The following is a 17,574-nucleotide window of genomic DNA, read 5'->3' on the forward strand; positions in this document are numbered from 1 at the left end:
CTCTGAGTATGCTGGCATAATTTGTTTTGATGTTGTTGAGGCAGCGTCTTTATCTGTGGCTACTTCAGCTCAACAGGCTGAATTACACACTTTTACATGGGCCTGAACTTTAGCCAGGGACAAAACTGTTTATACTGACAGCAGATAGGCTTTTGAAGTAGCTCATGATTTTGGAATGTTGTGGAAGCAACATTTCCACAACATCCTTATTTCCAGTGGAAATAACATTGAAAATGGCCCTTATGTTCAGGAATTATTGTGCACAATAATGTTACCTGCCATTTTAGCTATTATTAAATTCTGGGATAGTCTAAACTTGAAATCTCTGGACGCTAAGAGAAATTACCTTGCTGATATTTCTGCAAGGAATGCTGTCCTTAAAGGGACCAACAGCATCCAAACCTCTGTCGTGGTCCAAAAGGTATTTCCAAATTATCCAAATGATAATTTAGAAAAACTGGCTAAAGAGGTCCAACAATTGGCCTCAGAAAAGGAAAAACAAGATTGGAAATTCAATTATTGTTGGTTTGATAAAAAGAGAAAGCTCTGGTTTGAACCAAATAACGATGCAGGCCTACCCGAGACTCTAAAATGCTCACTTCTCACTACTATACGTGCATTAAACCATTGATCTACTGACAAAAATGATAACCTTCATGAATCAATATTGGTGGGGAAACATTACCAGGGCCACAAAAAGTGCCTACCTCACTTGTTCCACTTGTCCAAAGTACAGCCCAGGGAAGTCTGTTCCTACCGCTCCCAGACATTTTAAACTGCCAGATGGACCATTTGAGGTCTAGCAACTGGATTTCATACAACTTCCTCTGTCTAATGGATATAAATATGTTTCAGTCACAGTCTATATGTCTTCACCGTGGACTGAAACCTTCCCTTGCAGACCATTTACTGCCTATTCTGTGGCTAAAGTTGGGAAAGATTATTCCTTCCCGGAAGAAGTCTTCTTGAGTTTCATAGTGTTCGAGTAACCCATTTTATTGGCCGGGTGCTTTGCCAAGTCTTGGCTGTTTGGATGGTTTTACAGCACTGTCACTGGTGTGGATTGTTGCCTCAATCCTCTGGTTTAGAAGAACACACTCAGTGCGTCATTAAGACTCAACTGGCAAAATTTGTAGAGGCTCTCCAAATAGCTTGGTCAGAAGCACTGTGGTTGGTCCTTCTAAATCTCAGATTCACCCCTTTTTGAACTCATAAACTCTCACCCTTTGAGATAGTGATAGAATCCCAGTGCACTTGGCTCTTGCTTCTTTTGACCCACAACTGCTAAAAGGAAAGACCCTCCAATACTGCAAAGACCTAATTCATTCTATTAAAAACCACTATGAGTTTTCGAAGAGCAATCTATTCACAGTGCACCCTTGCGAGACGAAGACCTCAAGCATCATACCTTGCAACCTGAGATTTTTTCTATTGAAAAAGACACTTCCAGAAGTACTCTCTTCAACCTTGCTGGAAAGGTCACTATCAGGTTACTGCTAAGCAACCCTTGTGCCACGGAACCCCAAGGAATAGACTCTTGGATTTTCATGACATACCTAAAAAAGAGCGCCAAGCACTGACTGGACCTGCACATAATTTGGTGGCCTAAAAGTAAAAAAAATTCCCAGTATTGGAGGAGAGAGGACATCTGATGAGACAGTGTTCCCAAGATATCCAGAGCAGGCCTGTTGGAAGTTTGTTGCTAAACCTTTGATAATGATATAACACAGCAGATGATCTCCAGTTTCTATGATCTTGACAACATAGAGACTTTAAATAATAATGCCTGAGAGTTCTCCCTCCTAACCCTCCTTGTTACCTGAATATGACTTTAATAGGTTTCCAATCTGAGCACTTTCCTTCTGACATGAGACACCACCCAGGAAAGATCCTTCCTGACACTGAGGGACAAAAAGCCACTGAAACCTGAAAACCTGACTCTTGATCAGTGATGCTTTTAGAGAAAGATCATGATCAAAAGAGGGATATGTAAAAAAATTAATAAACAGAAACCTCAAGTAAAAATAGAGCTTGGGCATCAGAAAGGGGAGTCTCATACCCTGCAAGAATAGCAGAGCCCAACTGGACAAAGAAAGACTTCTTTCCTGGCAAGAACTCAGCCATTGAAATGCCATGGACCCTTTGTTTACTACAGCCCTCCCAACTTCCTTTTTCACTCTATAAAAGAGTTCTCCTTCCCTTGCTGTGTGGGGACTTGCATGTGCCTTGCCATGGTCACGGACCCTGAACTGCAATTCTCTGCTGATCCTAAATAAACCCATTTTTGCTGGAGAAATATCTAGCAGTCTATTTGTTTCAGGTAAACACTCTGAACACATCTTCAAATATTTGTAGATTGATATTAAAGCCAAACACAACATTAAACTATTTGGACAATTTTCTGAATGCAGTCATAAAATATGCTGAGATATTTTAATAAATTCACAGTATGGGCAGTTCAGACCCTTTCTAAATAAATATCAACTCAAGTTTTCACTAAAATAAGATCTTTTTAAACTAATTATTTATAAATCCCATCTTTTTATATCTTGATATTTCAGTCATCACTGAGGCTAGCTTTATGTGTCATCTCATGAGATGTAACTATCCAAAAACTGAACTGTAATACCAAAATTGGAAAAAATATAGTTTTCTACATCAAATGAGTATTAACAGCTTTTTACATCTTTTAAATAAGTTTGGATATCTGATTCATTGTGTGTTTCTCAACATTAGTTGTTCCCAGGCAGTCACACAATTGAGTCATTCAAGATGACTTGCAAATGTCCTCAGTGAACTTCACACACACTTTATGATTTGTCTAGAAATTGTAGATGGTATTTCTTTCTTTCTTTCTTTCTTTTTTCTAATTGCATACACTGTGATGTCATAAAAATAAAACAGGAAATGATTTATTTCACTACTATTATTTGCAAAATCTCAAAATTCAAGCAATAATATCTACAGTAGGTATGGCATTTTTTTATAGTTTTTATACTGAGATTTGAATCCTACATTTTTTAACTTTTTTTTTTTTTTTTTTTGTGGTACGCGGCCCTCTCACTGTTGTGGCCTCTCCCGTTGCGGAGCACAGGCTCCGGGCGCGCAGGCTCAGCGGCCAAGGCTCACGGGCCCAGCCGCTCCGCGGCATGTGGGATCTTCCCGGACCGGGGCACGAACCCGTGTCCCCAGCATCGGCAGGCGGACTCTCAAGCACTGCGCCACCAGGGAAGCCCTGAATCCTACATTTTTTAAATGTTGAATTGTTCCATAGTTTAAGACTTAAATCTTCAACTACTTAATACACTCAGTAATTCTTAAAACAAGTAATACCACTGGCCACAAATATTTTAAATGGAAGCTCAATAATGATGTTGCTTCTTTTTTACTTTTGTGACAGCTCTGTATTAAAATAGTTCTTACCTTAATTTTATACCAGATCTGATATAAAATTTAATGTTATATGTTCTGATAGTTGAAAATGAAGATTTAAAAAAATTTGAAATAGTGTGTACATGGTTTTCCTGAACACATAAGTATCACATTTTCCCATTTTATCACAATATAGTATATAAAACAAGGTAATAAATGCAACATTATAACATTATGAACTCAGCATATAAAATGCTCAAAATTACTTAGAAGAATATGCCCACTGTGTATCTTTAAAAATTCAAATGTATCTACGCATATACAAACACACACATACAAATAAGGACAGAACTACCTGTAAAATTATTTAGGCCTCTGGAATGCAAAAATGTTAAATTTGATGCTTAAGCTATTTGCTAGGAACCAAAAATATCCATAATATGTAGTTACTTGTGGTTTAGTTGAGAGAGACATTTCAAAAGCATACAGGGGTATACAAAACCAGTTACTTTGCTATCAAATGAACCTTCTGACAACCCAGGCCAGCATCTCAACAAGGCTTGGATTAATTTATTTTGATCTTATTTGAAGTAATTCAGAAAGGAAAAAAAATCATGTTTAGTAAATATGTTAATGTCACCATCGCACTAATGTAATATAACCCATTATATGTAGCAAACTTTGTAGGCATCAACTATGTATAGGCCATTACATGTCTAAAAGAACAAGTTCGTTTTAAATAGAAGTGTGTTCTGGAGGATATTTGTAAACTTGGAGATTTTCTAAAAACTGAGGACATATCTTTTCTAAGTGCCAAGAGTTTTCTTTATAAGGACTATATACAAGGATGACTATACTGCCACTAAATATTCTGATTTTTATTACCTCCATTTAAAATATGTTCAACTATCTAGAGCATGGCTTACAGTTAATCACGTAAGTGTTAAATTCTTCAACATAATTTTTCATGCAGTATTATTATTTCCAAGTGAGTATTTCCTCCATGGCTGATAACTGAGCTTTCTAATTATATCGATAAATAGCATCATAAATTGCTAAAGAGCCCACAATAAATAATTTTAAAGGGTCAAAGAATCACACAGGCAGTTGGCTATTTTTATGCTGGAATAGCAAAGCGTATAGTTTTTCAAAGCAAAGTATAAGGGCTTTTTATACAGGCCAGAAAATAATTTATCAAAGATCATGTTTGCTCTATTTTTAGCAAGATAAAGCAAAGCAAAACAAAAAGACATCTCATGAAGGAAAAAACCTGTTAGGTTGGTGTATTCTGCAATGTCTTTGCAAGTAACATATTTTGCTCTGCCAGAGAAAGACAGTTCATATCTCTCATCATAGCACAGTTAATTCCTGCTATGGCAAAGGTATTCAGAACCATTTAGTTCTAGATTTCAAATAATCTGAATTAATTGAAGTGCTGAGATATTCTGAAATTTGGGGATTGCTAACATATAAGATTATAAAACAAATGTAAACTCACCCTTCTAATCTTACATCCGGCAAACTTCTGTTAAGGGCAATCAAATCGCTGGCCATAAGGTTAAACTGATTGATTTTAAACAGTTCTTTCATTTTCTCCTGGTCATCTTTAGGAATCAGCACAGCCTTTCCCATTTCTCCTGGCCCTTCTTGGTTTCTTGAAATGACAGCTGTAAGACACACACAGGTACACACATACATACAAACATACAGATAATGAACTGAAAATATAAACTCATGTGTTGGATTAGATTCTAAAGGGTATCACTTATAAGCTGGCTTAATCATAAAATCATCAAATCTCTATTGCCACTTACAAACCATGCACTACACTAAAGAAACAACTTATTTTAATTCATTAACTCAATGCTGCATGTTGTCCTTCAAGTCTATCACATATCATATGATCTGACTAATCATTAAGACAATAATTAAGCAACACAAAACACCAAAACTTAAAACTTCTCTTTCATGTTTTTTAATACACTTATTAGAGAGGGATGAAGTTGAGCTCTGGGCAGACTAAGTTGTACAAAATGATAAAAGAGAAATTTTAAAACCTTACCAAGATTAATTTACTTTTACATCCACTTAAATATTTTGGTATTTCAAATATCTACTGCCATTATATCTTTATAAAAGCAAGCAAGGTTGGCAACGCTTTATCCCCATCAGAATTTGATTTCTTTGTCAAATCGTTTTCAAATAAGTGAAAAGAACTTTCATAGCAGTGACATATAATTTTAAATGTCAAGTTGGATTTGGAGGCTATGTGTTCCATAACTGGAATTTCAGAGCAATATTCTGGGCTTGATTGTTTTTATTAAGAGCGTTCAGGATTCTATACAAGCTCATGTTCTTGCCATTTCCTCCAAGTTATCACCACACAAATGTCCCTTCTAGCTATAAAATACATGGTTCAATGTGTGTGTGTGTGTGTAGGCACATGCATGCATGCATATGTCTGGATGTATGCTAATATATAGTAATAAGACAAGGTTCCAGTCAACCCTAATGTACCCTTAACTTACTTTTCATAATGATATTAAATTAGGTTACCATGAAAGAAATGTAGTTCTGGTCTTGACTCTTCCAATGTTTTGCTGTATTATAGCACCTAACACATTAATCTTACTGAGTTTAATTTCCATATACTTTAAAGGGCAAATATATGGACCCTGATTACTTTAAAATGTATTTAAAATTTAAAGAATATTAAAAAGCTAAAACTAGAAATATCATATGATCCAGCAATTCCACTCCTGGGTATACATCCAGAAAAAACTAAAACAATAATTTGAAAAGATACATGCGCTGTACCTCAATGTTCATTGCAGCACTATGTATAAGAGCCAAGATATGGAAGCAACCCAAGTGCCCATTAACAGATGACTGGATTAAGAAGATGTGGCAAGCATATATACATACACACACACATATATATATATATGTATATGTATAGAATATTACTCAGCCATAAAAAAGAATGAAATATTGCCATTTGCAGCAATCTGGATAGACCTAGAGAATAGTATGCTTAGTGAAATAGGACCGACAGAAAAAGATGAATACTATATGATATTACTCATATGTGGGATCTAAAAAATAATACAAATGAGTGTACATACTAAACAGAAACAGACTCATAGACATAGTAAACTTACTATGTTTACTATCTAAAAAATAATACAAATGAGTGTACATACTAAATAGAAACAGACTCATAGACATAGTAAACTTACTATGTTTACTATGTTTACTACTCACCCTACAAATTTAGGGTTACCAAAGGGGAAAGGGAGGGGGAGAGAGACAAATTAGGGGTATGAGATTAACAAACTACTATGCATAAAATAGATAAGCAACAGAATTTACTGTAGAGCACAGGGAATTATACCCAATATCTTGTAATAACCTAAAATGGAATATAATCTGCAAAAAAAAAAAAGTTGAATCACTATGCTGGATACCTGAAACTAACACAATTTTGTAAGCCAACTATACTTCAATACAAAATTAAAGGATAAAAAGCATGTGAAAATAATCCATAAATTACAGCATTTCATAGAATATAAATTCTAATATAATATAAGAATATGGTCAAAACTAGGGTAGAACACAATAAGGAGACTGTCCTCTGATTTGACCATAATTATAAAACATCAAAACTGATATTACCAGTACTAATACACAATGGGTCTTCCAGTAGATTATTTTCTGTGAAAGGTTATTCTGAGTTTGGAATGGCAGGAGTCAAACTATAAAAGAGACTTAGGCATCTCTGGGGAACTTCAGATACGGGTATCATGAAGGTAATTAGCCTGTAAATCCTCTTATATGTAGAAAAATGGTAAGAACCGGGAAATTTTTAAATGAAAAAGATATATGTATTCAACCTCAAACTATTAAAAAAAGTTATCTTAAAGCTTATGAAGACTCTCATTCACTTTAAGAAGCAAAAATAGAAATGATGGCAGGAATTTTATGAAAAAGCATGTTTTGTTCAATTTATGAATTAGAATTCTAACAGTAATATGTTCCCTCAGGAGTTAGTAAGCCTATTGTCCCTGAAATCAGATGGAGTTGTTGGCATTGGCTTTGGGTGAATTTGTGCTGCTGGTGAGATGCTGGACTTAGATAGGGCTTAAAGTACTTTTCATTTCTAGGATTTCTTTAAGTTTTGATTCCATAGAAACTGTTAAAAAGAATTTTTATAGTTTCCATAGGAGTCCTTCTAACTCTGAAGTAAAGGACATTATCAAGCTATATAGTACTACCCACTGCCCATAGATATTTTATATATGTGTCTGTATCTATATCTATCTAGAAGGAAATAGATTTTCAATCTAGATTGGTAGAGATAGATAGATAGATAGGTAGATGATAGATATTTTACATATTCTGGTCTGTAACCTTAATGTCAGAAAATATAGGATTAATCTTTTTCTGGGAAAAAGAATTTTTGATTTTTGGTACATTAAAGAGAGCTTAAAGAATTTGAGGTTAAAAAAATTAGAATTTTTAGAAATTAAGAAAGCAATTCATTCACCATTCACAGTTCTTTAAAATGCCCTCTATAAATTCTAACAAAAACACCTTACATTGCAGAGAAAGGCACTACCATCAATGCAATGCTACCAAGACTATGAAATAGATAGGAATGACTTTTACACTATGTAGAAAAACCATGGAGCTCAACTCCATCATTGTAGACAATGAAGATCAAGTTATAGCACATTGAAGTACTTGTTTTTTGTAATATATTCAAAGCTGTGACCATTTCCTTTGCTTAGCATTTTGAAAATTATAGTTTTGTCAGTGGTAGGGTAGAGTAAGTATCTCATTTTGTAGTCTTATCAACAAAAATAAAATTGTCATAAACAGTATCCATATACTTAGAACTAGTTTGCAAGCACATATAATCATTCTCCTTAATTATTCTCAGCTTCTTAGTGAAGAATAGATGACAACTTAATGTGTATCAGGTTAAGTGTCTCCTCCCCAAAGTTAAATATACTTTTCTATAATAGCCTCTAATGAATGCATATTTGACATTTTACAAAATGTTTTTTCTTATGCATGAGCAGACCTATTGGTATTTTTCACCTTGCTCAAGGAAAAAATGCTAAGTGATTATAACGTGGAACCAGGCTTTTTCTTTTTCTGGCTCTTACTTAGCAGAATACATATCGCTAGAAGAAGCAGGTTTTCTTTTTTTATTATTCAAATAATATAAATAGGAAATAGAAAAGATTGTGCAGTTTAGTATGTAGTTTATCTCTGATCTCCAGTACCTTTAAATAGCAACTTTTATTTTTTTCTCACCTGTTTATTTCTCTCCTCTACATAGTTTAAAGAAAAAGAAAATCCACCCACACACCTACAAGATACCATGCTCCTCCACAGGCAAAGTAAAAAAACAGAAAGAAAAGTCATTGAAGTTTTGGTGTTACTTTTCCACTCTTAATAGGCAACTATATTGGAGAAGGCAACTAAATCTACATTATACCTTGACTATTGATTTAAATATGGATGGAAATGTCCCAATTCCAAATCTGGTTTGGACTGTAAAAATAAATTAATATACTACACTGGAAGGTATTTTCTTCCTAATTATATGGTTAAATAATTAAAGATGATAGATAATTTGACTCAATATGACATTATAAAACTTGTTGAAATATAAAAGCAGAATCATTATATATATGTACATATATAACACATATATCTTTCATTTTCTTTAACATAGTGCATACCGTATAGATTAAATGAGATTTATTTTTATCATAGAATTCCCATTGATAAAATGATGGCCATGAAAATATAAATAAACCAACTGATCAGTCTACCAAAATGAACACTACATATTAATTGCATTATGGCTTATGTACATTATGAACACTTTTTCAGTTGCAGAAATATCCCATTAACAATAAGCACTGTCTATTTGAAAAAAGAGAGATAAGACAGTTTATATTTAAAAACAAACTAGAGTAAAGTAAAATTTAGGTCATTTTAAAGTAAAGATTTTATTATGTTAAAGAACATAGTAATATATGATGCATATTGGAAAAGCATGACACTGGACCAAAATCTAAATGTTATCCCATCTGCCGTACTTTCCAAAAAATTACCTCAAATTATATTTCTATCCTCAGATCTACTCAGCTGTTAATTTCTGTATATTTGCCTTTAAAATCTTTCTTTTCAGTGATACTGCAGCTCTTCTCCAATTTACATCTCTTCCAAATCGTCAATTGAAATAAATTTAAAACCTTGACTTTTAATCTCTCTCATCTTTGAATATTCATACTTCATTGCTAATAATCAGTTTCCCTAAGACAATGCTGTTTGCCTTGTCAATCATAAACAAGTCTGCAGTGGAGTCAGAAGATGAGGAAATCACACTAGCCATTGGATCACCATCCCACCATCCAAACCACTTTGCCTTCCACTCAGTGTTCCGTGGGCCATGCTGTTTTGCAAATCTACAGACCCTGAGTTTATAAAGAATAATTCTTGTTAAAGTAAAGGAACTCCGTATTTCTTTACTTTGGCCCATTTCTATTAGAAACAATGATAGACTTCAAATATCAATATTATAATACAGAGCTTAATATATATATATATATATATCAAACAAAATTCATTCTATTTAATGTGGGAATAAATGGCAATTCACTTGCTATACTTTTGGAAAAAACTATGCATTTTTATAAATCTGATACATCTGTCAATAATACTTTTTAAAAAATTTTAACACGGACATATATGGTGCTCTGGTTTCTGCCCATTACATTTCAGTAACTAGATTTTTATGCAGCAAGAATATTGCAAATAGCAAGCTCCAATGGGATCAAGTCCAGCAGATATTAGCTACTATTTCCCAGTAGGGTGGTACCCCTTGTTAGATATTAATAAGGCAGCATTTTCCACCAGCTAAGTGAGAGATCATTCACAGGACCAAGGGAACACTAATTTCCAAAACTGTCTTTTACTTATTTTTTAAATCAAAAATATATTCTTTTTATTATATATAAAAATAATACATGCTCATTTAAAAGAAAGAATAAAGAGAGAAAGGGGGAGAAAGGAAGGGAGACAGAGAGAAAGAGATAGGTAGGTAGCCACGATGAAAAAAAAGTGAAAAATCAGTTAAACTTCTGCTTGAAGGGTCAACTTTAATTTATTCAGAACATACTTATATATTTAAAATATGATTGTTCATGCATGCTGAATTTTATCATTTCATTTATCATTATGATACATACTTGTTTTTATCGTTTAAAAAGCAATTGTTAAAATCTACCCAAATAAATATGTGAATCCATACCTACCTTATAATGGCTGCAAAATATAGCATAACATGGTCCTACCATGATTTATTTAACTAATTCTTTGTCTTTGAACATTTATGTTGTTTCTGTAATCTCTATTATAAATGATGATTCAATTAATTTTCTTCCTTAGTCTACATCTTTAAAATTTTGTTTTGAAAATATGGTAGAAATTTAATGAGGAAATTACAGATTAACCATGCTATAATATAATTATTGTTTATCTCATCTTTTTTGACTTTCCTTCTGATATTCCTCTGGCTAGGAATTTCCTCCTATGTCTGATGACTGAAATAATCCCTGTTCACCAATTTCAACTTTCAGATAAGGTAAACACTCTCTCTTCTCTGTTTTTATAGCTCTTTTACTTTATTCCATTACGCCTTTTATAATACTCCATTACCATTATCTGTTTACATGTAATGGCAGAGAGTCTAACTAGTGAACTGTCCCATTTTACTTCCTCCTAGATACACAGATATACAACATTCCTCAGCCTCCCCGACATTTAAGTGTGGTTTTGTAACTGAGGATAGAAATGCTATGGGCCTGGCCAATAACAATTTCCCATGTGCAATTCTCCATGCTCTTTCCTTGGCTCTAGCAACTTTGGAAGCCACGTGTTGAAAACAGCAAAGCCATCACAAGGAGGTGGTAACATAGATGCCTGAATCACCACTTGGAGGACAGCCACCAGCTGATCAGGTATGCCCACTGCATAATTTATATGAGAGCAAAAACACTTTATTTTGCTAAACCATTGGGACTGCAGACCTATCTGTTATACCTATAGTGTTATTTTTATTAGCGCACTTTATTCTTTCCCCTTTCATCTATGAAGACTCACCAACGTATTCTGCCTCAACTTTGAGTCAGTTCAGTGCCTGACACCATTCATTCAATCAGTGAATAAGTTCAAAAAAGTAGAAGGAAACTTTGAGACAATCTAGTTCTATCGAGAGACTGAGGAACAGAGCAATTAAAGTAGAGGTTTTTCCCACCTCAAAGATGTATAAAATGATCCATGTGGTATTTAAAAAAAAGTAAAATCTCTGCTTCATACCTATTTTTTATATTAAAAATTAGTCCTCACTAGTATTTAATATTTAGGTTCAGAATAATATATGTATGCATAATAAATAAATTTAGATACATTAACACAAGCTGAAAAATTTCTACAGATAGTGGCACACAGTTAAAATGTGTGAAGACTATGGTCTTAAGAGGTTTTAATTAGATCACAAATCAGACCCTAAGCAGATAGTTAAAGAAACCATTTAAATAAAGTGAAGTATGCAATTAATCTATTTCAGACCCCAATGGTAATTTTTAATAAAAATAGTAGTTTGTGGAACTGTTACAAATGGTTCTCAATAGTAACTCAATACAAAGTACAGCTGCTTAAATACTGGCAGCTATTAGCCTTACAATAATGGACTTTTCTTTCTTGTCCATAATTTCTTCTTTTGTAAAATATTTAAATAACTTCACAGTGTTATATAAATGGAAGTTATATGCCAATGCATATATGTACTACAGTAGATGCCCATATTACACATTCCTATAATATTCTATAAAAGAAAATGAAACATAGCTTATAAATTATGACTCAGAAATCTTTTATAAAAATATATTGTAAGGAAATATGGATATGCCCCAAATTTTACTGGCATAGATAATTAAAGTAATATTATGTGTTTTTACATGCAAGAAAAAAAATAAATGTATATTTTCTCCCTCTCCATAGATACTATATACTACATATGTATTATACTAAATACTATATATACTACATTTTAAATACAATATAAATTGTGTTATATCCACATACAAAAAACATAAATTAAAATTATGCTATAGAAAAATATTTAATTATGTAGATGTTCATATTATACTTAAGTGAAAAAAGAGGTCATGAAACAATACTAAAAAATAAGCCCATTTCTATAAAAAAAAGTTATATGATGTATAAACATATGTCACCAACGGAGACTTGCAGTGGTTTCTTAGATTAGAAGAACTTTTACATTCTTTCTTTAGCATCATCTGTATTGTTTAAATCAGTTCAACTGTACTTAATAAGGGGATTTCAGCTGCATATTAACCAAAACTGGTTTCAGTGATGATGGATATAACATGGCTTTTACAGTGATAGATACAGAAGGTGAAGTTAGTGGATGTTGGGGGAATGAAAAAGAAGGGATCAGTGTTGAGTGGAGTTCCTGAAAGATGGAAAGCTACTTAATGTACCTAAGATGACAAGCAGGTAGAAGAGTATCATAAAGAATTATGGTTTGTTTTAGCAGGAAAGTTCTCACAGGAGCTTCACTATAATTTACAGATAAGGAAAACTAAGTAAGGACAGATAGCAAAGTTCTTGGTTCCTCTTTTATGAAAAAGCAAATTTCTATATTAGTATAAATTTTTTCACTCTCCTTTCACAATCGTCCTTACAAAACCATCTACATGTCTATTAAAGCCACTGCTATTCTTCTGTACATTAAGAGGTTGTTTGGCACCTGTTACAGTCATAAATATTTCCTAGAAACAATGGACCCAACTTTTAAAATGTTCACTAAGGTAATATAATAATGCTGAAACATGAAATTATTTCCTTCTGCATTAAGAATGAGATTCCTCATTAAAAGTATTGAAAAGGTCCTCAGCTTGCAATGGCTCTAGTAATAACCTTAGTCTCAGCTTTAAATAGGAAATCTACCCATCCCCCAACTTCTGCCTACACTGCCCCCCCCCAAAAAAACCTTTTTTTTGGGAAACAAAACTCGAATTTTGGCTTCAAGATGCATTGGGAAGCCCTTTGTAAGGAGACAGCATAGTGGAACAATGGCCATTTTAAAGAAGCCCCTTACATAACCCAACATTACAAATTATTCCTAAAATATACAATAATAAACTCTCAGCATTTGATATATCATCACACATATGATTCATCAAGTTCACAAAAATATACCCACTTTAGCCAAAAAAAAAGCACTGCATTCATTGACTGTACATCTAATTGAGGTAGTAGATACATACTTTTTAAAATAATTTCTGAATGTAACATTTTACTTATGCAACTGCATAAGATGTCCAATAAAGCTCGAAATTAGCTACTATTAGTCACAGAAAATGTGAAGCAAATATTACTCAGGAGGTTCTTATGATTCCACATGTCAGAAGGAAAAAAAAAATCATTCACAAAGGTCTGCAATTAAAAATTATAATACTGTGAGCAGAAAAATGGTTCATCTCAAATACCCTAAAGTATTTTAAGCCATAAAATTAAATTTACTGCTGGATTGTGCTTTTCTGGCGGCAGTTGTGCTGAATGTCTTTATTTGGTCCACTAGGTCTCCCTCTGCACCATCTCCAGCCTGCTGTGTCAAGGGTTGCTGACCTCTATTTCACATCATCCAGGTTCCCTTGTCCTTTGACTTCTGGTTGGGAAGGCACTGACAGATATTAGGGGATAGGAGATGAAAGAGGTGGAGGTATTTATTTCCCTGGTTCCTTCTCTGTGGGGTTGCTGACGGTTGGTTCTCTCACTCACAACTATAATTTATTTCATGGGGAGTGCCCTATGACCAGTTAATGAAGGAAGAAACAGTGCAAGGCTGGATTAACTAAGAATTTACTAGTCCTTGTTAAAAGCTGCTACTTTACAGCCCTACTCAGGGGTGGTCCTGAAAGTCAGTGGGTGAAAGGAAATCCTCCCATCATGCAGAAAGTCAGAGAGGAAATTTGGCTGAATACTGTGTGAAAGGAGAGATGGCTTGAGTTAGGGATCTACACTCATCCATGAGCAGTGGCTAACAGGTTGGACAACTGATAGGGGACTTAAAACACCAAGACTGGAAAATCAATGGCAAAGAGGTCTGATGGAGGAGTATATGAGTGGTCCTCTTGAAATGGGCACAAAAGATGGAGATTCAAGTCCCATATAATCTCCCAGAGAGGGTTTCCATGGCAGAGGAGCCTCTCAATAATCACATGGACAAAATTATCCTTCCTATAGCTGTCATTCTTTTTTTTTTCAATTAATCCAGTGCTTGCTCAATGGGAGAAGTACTAATAGGCCAGGATGGCACAAATGCACACTATGCACTGATTTGACAACATGAACTTCTCACCACAGTTGACATGGTTATGGCCACCCGACTTGCCAATAGTAAAAGACAACACACAGTCAATCATATGGCACCATTCTTGACCAATTTGTATGAGGTCAATTCTATTGGACCCCTTTCATCATTGTGAAAGGAAAAAAAAAGTCTTCTTAAAGGGAGAAACAGATATCTGGGATCTGTCTCCTCTGGCCACAATTCTGTCAGCACCACCATTTGTAGACTTACAAAATCTTTATTTTACTTGGGTTTTGACATAATCTTACCACAGACCAGGGGAAATAATTTATGGGGGGAAAAGAAAATGACCCCCGGGATCACCAAAAAAAAAAAAAAAATCTCAAGCCCTCAACATCTAGAAGCAATTGACTTGATAGAATGGAATAATCTGCTAGACTACTATAGAAACTTTGGGGAGAAAAATCTTGTGGATTGGGGATGCCATCCCACAGGATGCTATGTACCTTAAAGCACTATCCAATGCATAATGTCATATCTCCTAAGACAGAATGCACAGGTCCAGGAACCAAGGGAGGATGTGAGAGTGGCCTCTTTCAGCAAAGTCACTGAAGAAAAATTTCTATCTCTACAACCTAGCCTTTATGGGGAGAAGGGTACTAGTTTCCATGGGAAAAAAATGCTTCCACTAGAGAACACAATCAAGGATCTGTAAAATCGGAAATTGAGTCTGCCCTCTGGCCATTATGAACTCCTTAAGCTGTCTAACCTTCTCTACAGAGAAAGGGACAACAATAGTGGTTGAGGTGATTGATATTATTTACCAGCAGGAAATTAGACTGCCACCACATAATGGGGACAAGGAGAACTATTTCTGAACCTAGAGGTTTCTCTGGAGTGTCTTATTTATGTGATAGGCTGGGTAATAGAATAATGAGGCAACACAATAAAGGTAGACCAATCAGGCTTATAACACAGGATCATACCACCAGTAACTAGTCTGATCATACCATACAGACTAGTTACTGACACAGCTTAGGATACACATAGAGTAATTGCAGCTAAAAGAATGTATAATTATCATCTAAGACCTCATGAGCAGCTACATGTCATAAGACTATAGCAGCTATATTTTATATTAAGAATTTTTTTCCTTACTTTTTTTTTCTAGATTACCTTATACAAAGAGCACTGAGGTTTACTAACATTTTAGATTTTGTTTGGGAATATGATAAAACTGATATAAATTCATAAGAATATGGTAGTTGATACGATTCACACATCCCTTATACTAGGGACACACATTTTTTATCTAGAAAAGAGATATGCTGGAGAAAAAAAAAAAAAAAGAGGAATGGAATGCAGAATTTTCCATTTGTTCCTCCAGATCCACATTCCACTCGACCTTTCTCAAACTATGCCCCAGGAGGCTGACTTTTTTTTAAAAATAAATTTATTTGCTTTTATTTCAGCTGTGTTGGTTCTTCGTTGCTGCGCATGGGCTTTCTCTAGTCGTGGTGAGCGGGGGCTACTCTATGTTGTGGTGCACGGGCTTCTCATTGTTGTGGCTTCTCTCATTGCAGAGTACGGGCTCTTGAGCACAGGCTCAGTAGTTGTGGTGCACGGGCTTAGTTGCTCCGCGGCATGTGGGATCTTCCTGGGCCAGGGATCGAACCCGTGTCCCCTGCATTGGCAGGCAGATTCTTAACCAATGTGCCACCAGGGAAGCCCGAGGCTGAATTTTATAGACTTTCTTCTCTGGCTTCAGATTGGATTTGGCCAATGAGACTAACCAGTAAGAAGTTGGACAGTAAGACAAAATAAAATTAAGACATTTACTCCCTTGGGTCTTTCTTGTGTAGTAGCCACAAACTGGCTATGATCTCAAACTATAGGCCATAGTCTCTCAGGTAGCCCTCTCCATAGAGGTATTTTTTACGAGTTCATATAATTGCTTCCTTCCCTCCCACTTAAAGTCCAGGAGTGGTAATGACTTAACACCTGATTACTAGTGCCAGTGTACAACCATTTTTTGTTGCATTCTCTAAACTCTGTTGATTCTTTTGTAAACAGCCTTGTTATTATACTCTCCTTGGCTACTTGCTTGAAAGTGCCATCTGTTTCCTGCTTATAAGAGTTTAAAAAGGAAAGTGGGAGCTGTAGTGGATTCCCCACTTACATGACAAAGTTTATGGTTTGACCAGTTTAGTACGATAATTTTAAAATTTAAATGCTGTTATAAAAATCAACACAATGCTCAACCACCAGTAAGGTACATATTTAGGTGAACACACTCTTTCTTAAAACTCATCAGATCTATATGAAATACTGTCAAATATGCCCCGGCTTTTATTATCTAAACCATTTTTATTAAAGGAAATTTTGGTTACTTCATAAGGTCAAGGGCAAATTGTGGGTGCTTACTCACCTAGACAAGCTACAGATTAAATTAGTGACCCAATAAAAAACAACAGACGGTGCTCTGAGCCTGAGGAGAAACAATGACCCCTTCCTTCTTCTTTCTCTATGTAGTTTACTCTTAAAATCCTTAACATTTTACCTGACTGTACATAATATGTATATCATATACATGTATGCATATACACACGTTTATATTTGTGCAAAAATATATATGTATACCCACATACATATACATACATACACAGATTTGGGGGGATGGTAATGTTTTAAAATATCTTTACCGATACTACTTTTTTCTTTCATATTTAATAATTTAATTGTCACCTTTTCATAACTACCTATAGAAGTGTTTAATTTTCATT

General features: G+C 34.5%; 1 protein-coding gene across 3 annotated transcripts in view; it reads right to left on the reverse strand.

Annotated features, from left to right (window-relative positions):
* The window catches only part of GALNT13 (polypeptide N-acetylgalactosaminyltransferase 13), an 829,184-nt gene that overhangs the window by 340,694 nt on the left and 470,916 nt on the right, over positions 1 to 17,574 (reverse strand). For all 3 annotated transcript variants that reach the window (XM_060151498.1, XM_060151496.1, XM_060151497.1), the window contains one exon: positions 4,871 to 5,039. In XM_060151498.1, the coding sequence (XP_060007481.1) occupies positions 4,871 to 5,039 (169 nt within the window). The remainder of the gene's footprint in view (positions 1 to 4,870; positions 5,040 to 17,574) is intronic.

The sequence above is a fragment of the Lagenorhynchus albirostris genome, chromosome 6 (assembly GCF_949774975.1).
Source record: "Lagenorhynchus albirostris chromosome 6, mLagAlb1.1, whole genome shotgun sequence".
Taxonomy (NCBI): Eukaryota; Metazoa; Chordata; class Mammalia; order Artiodactyla; family Delphinidae; genus Lagenorhynchus; species Lagenorhynchus albirostris.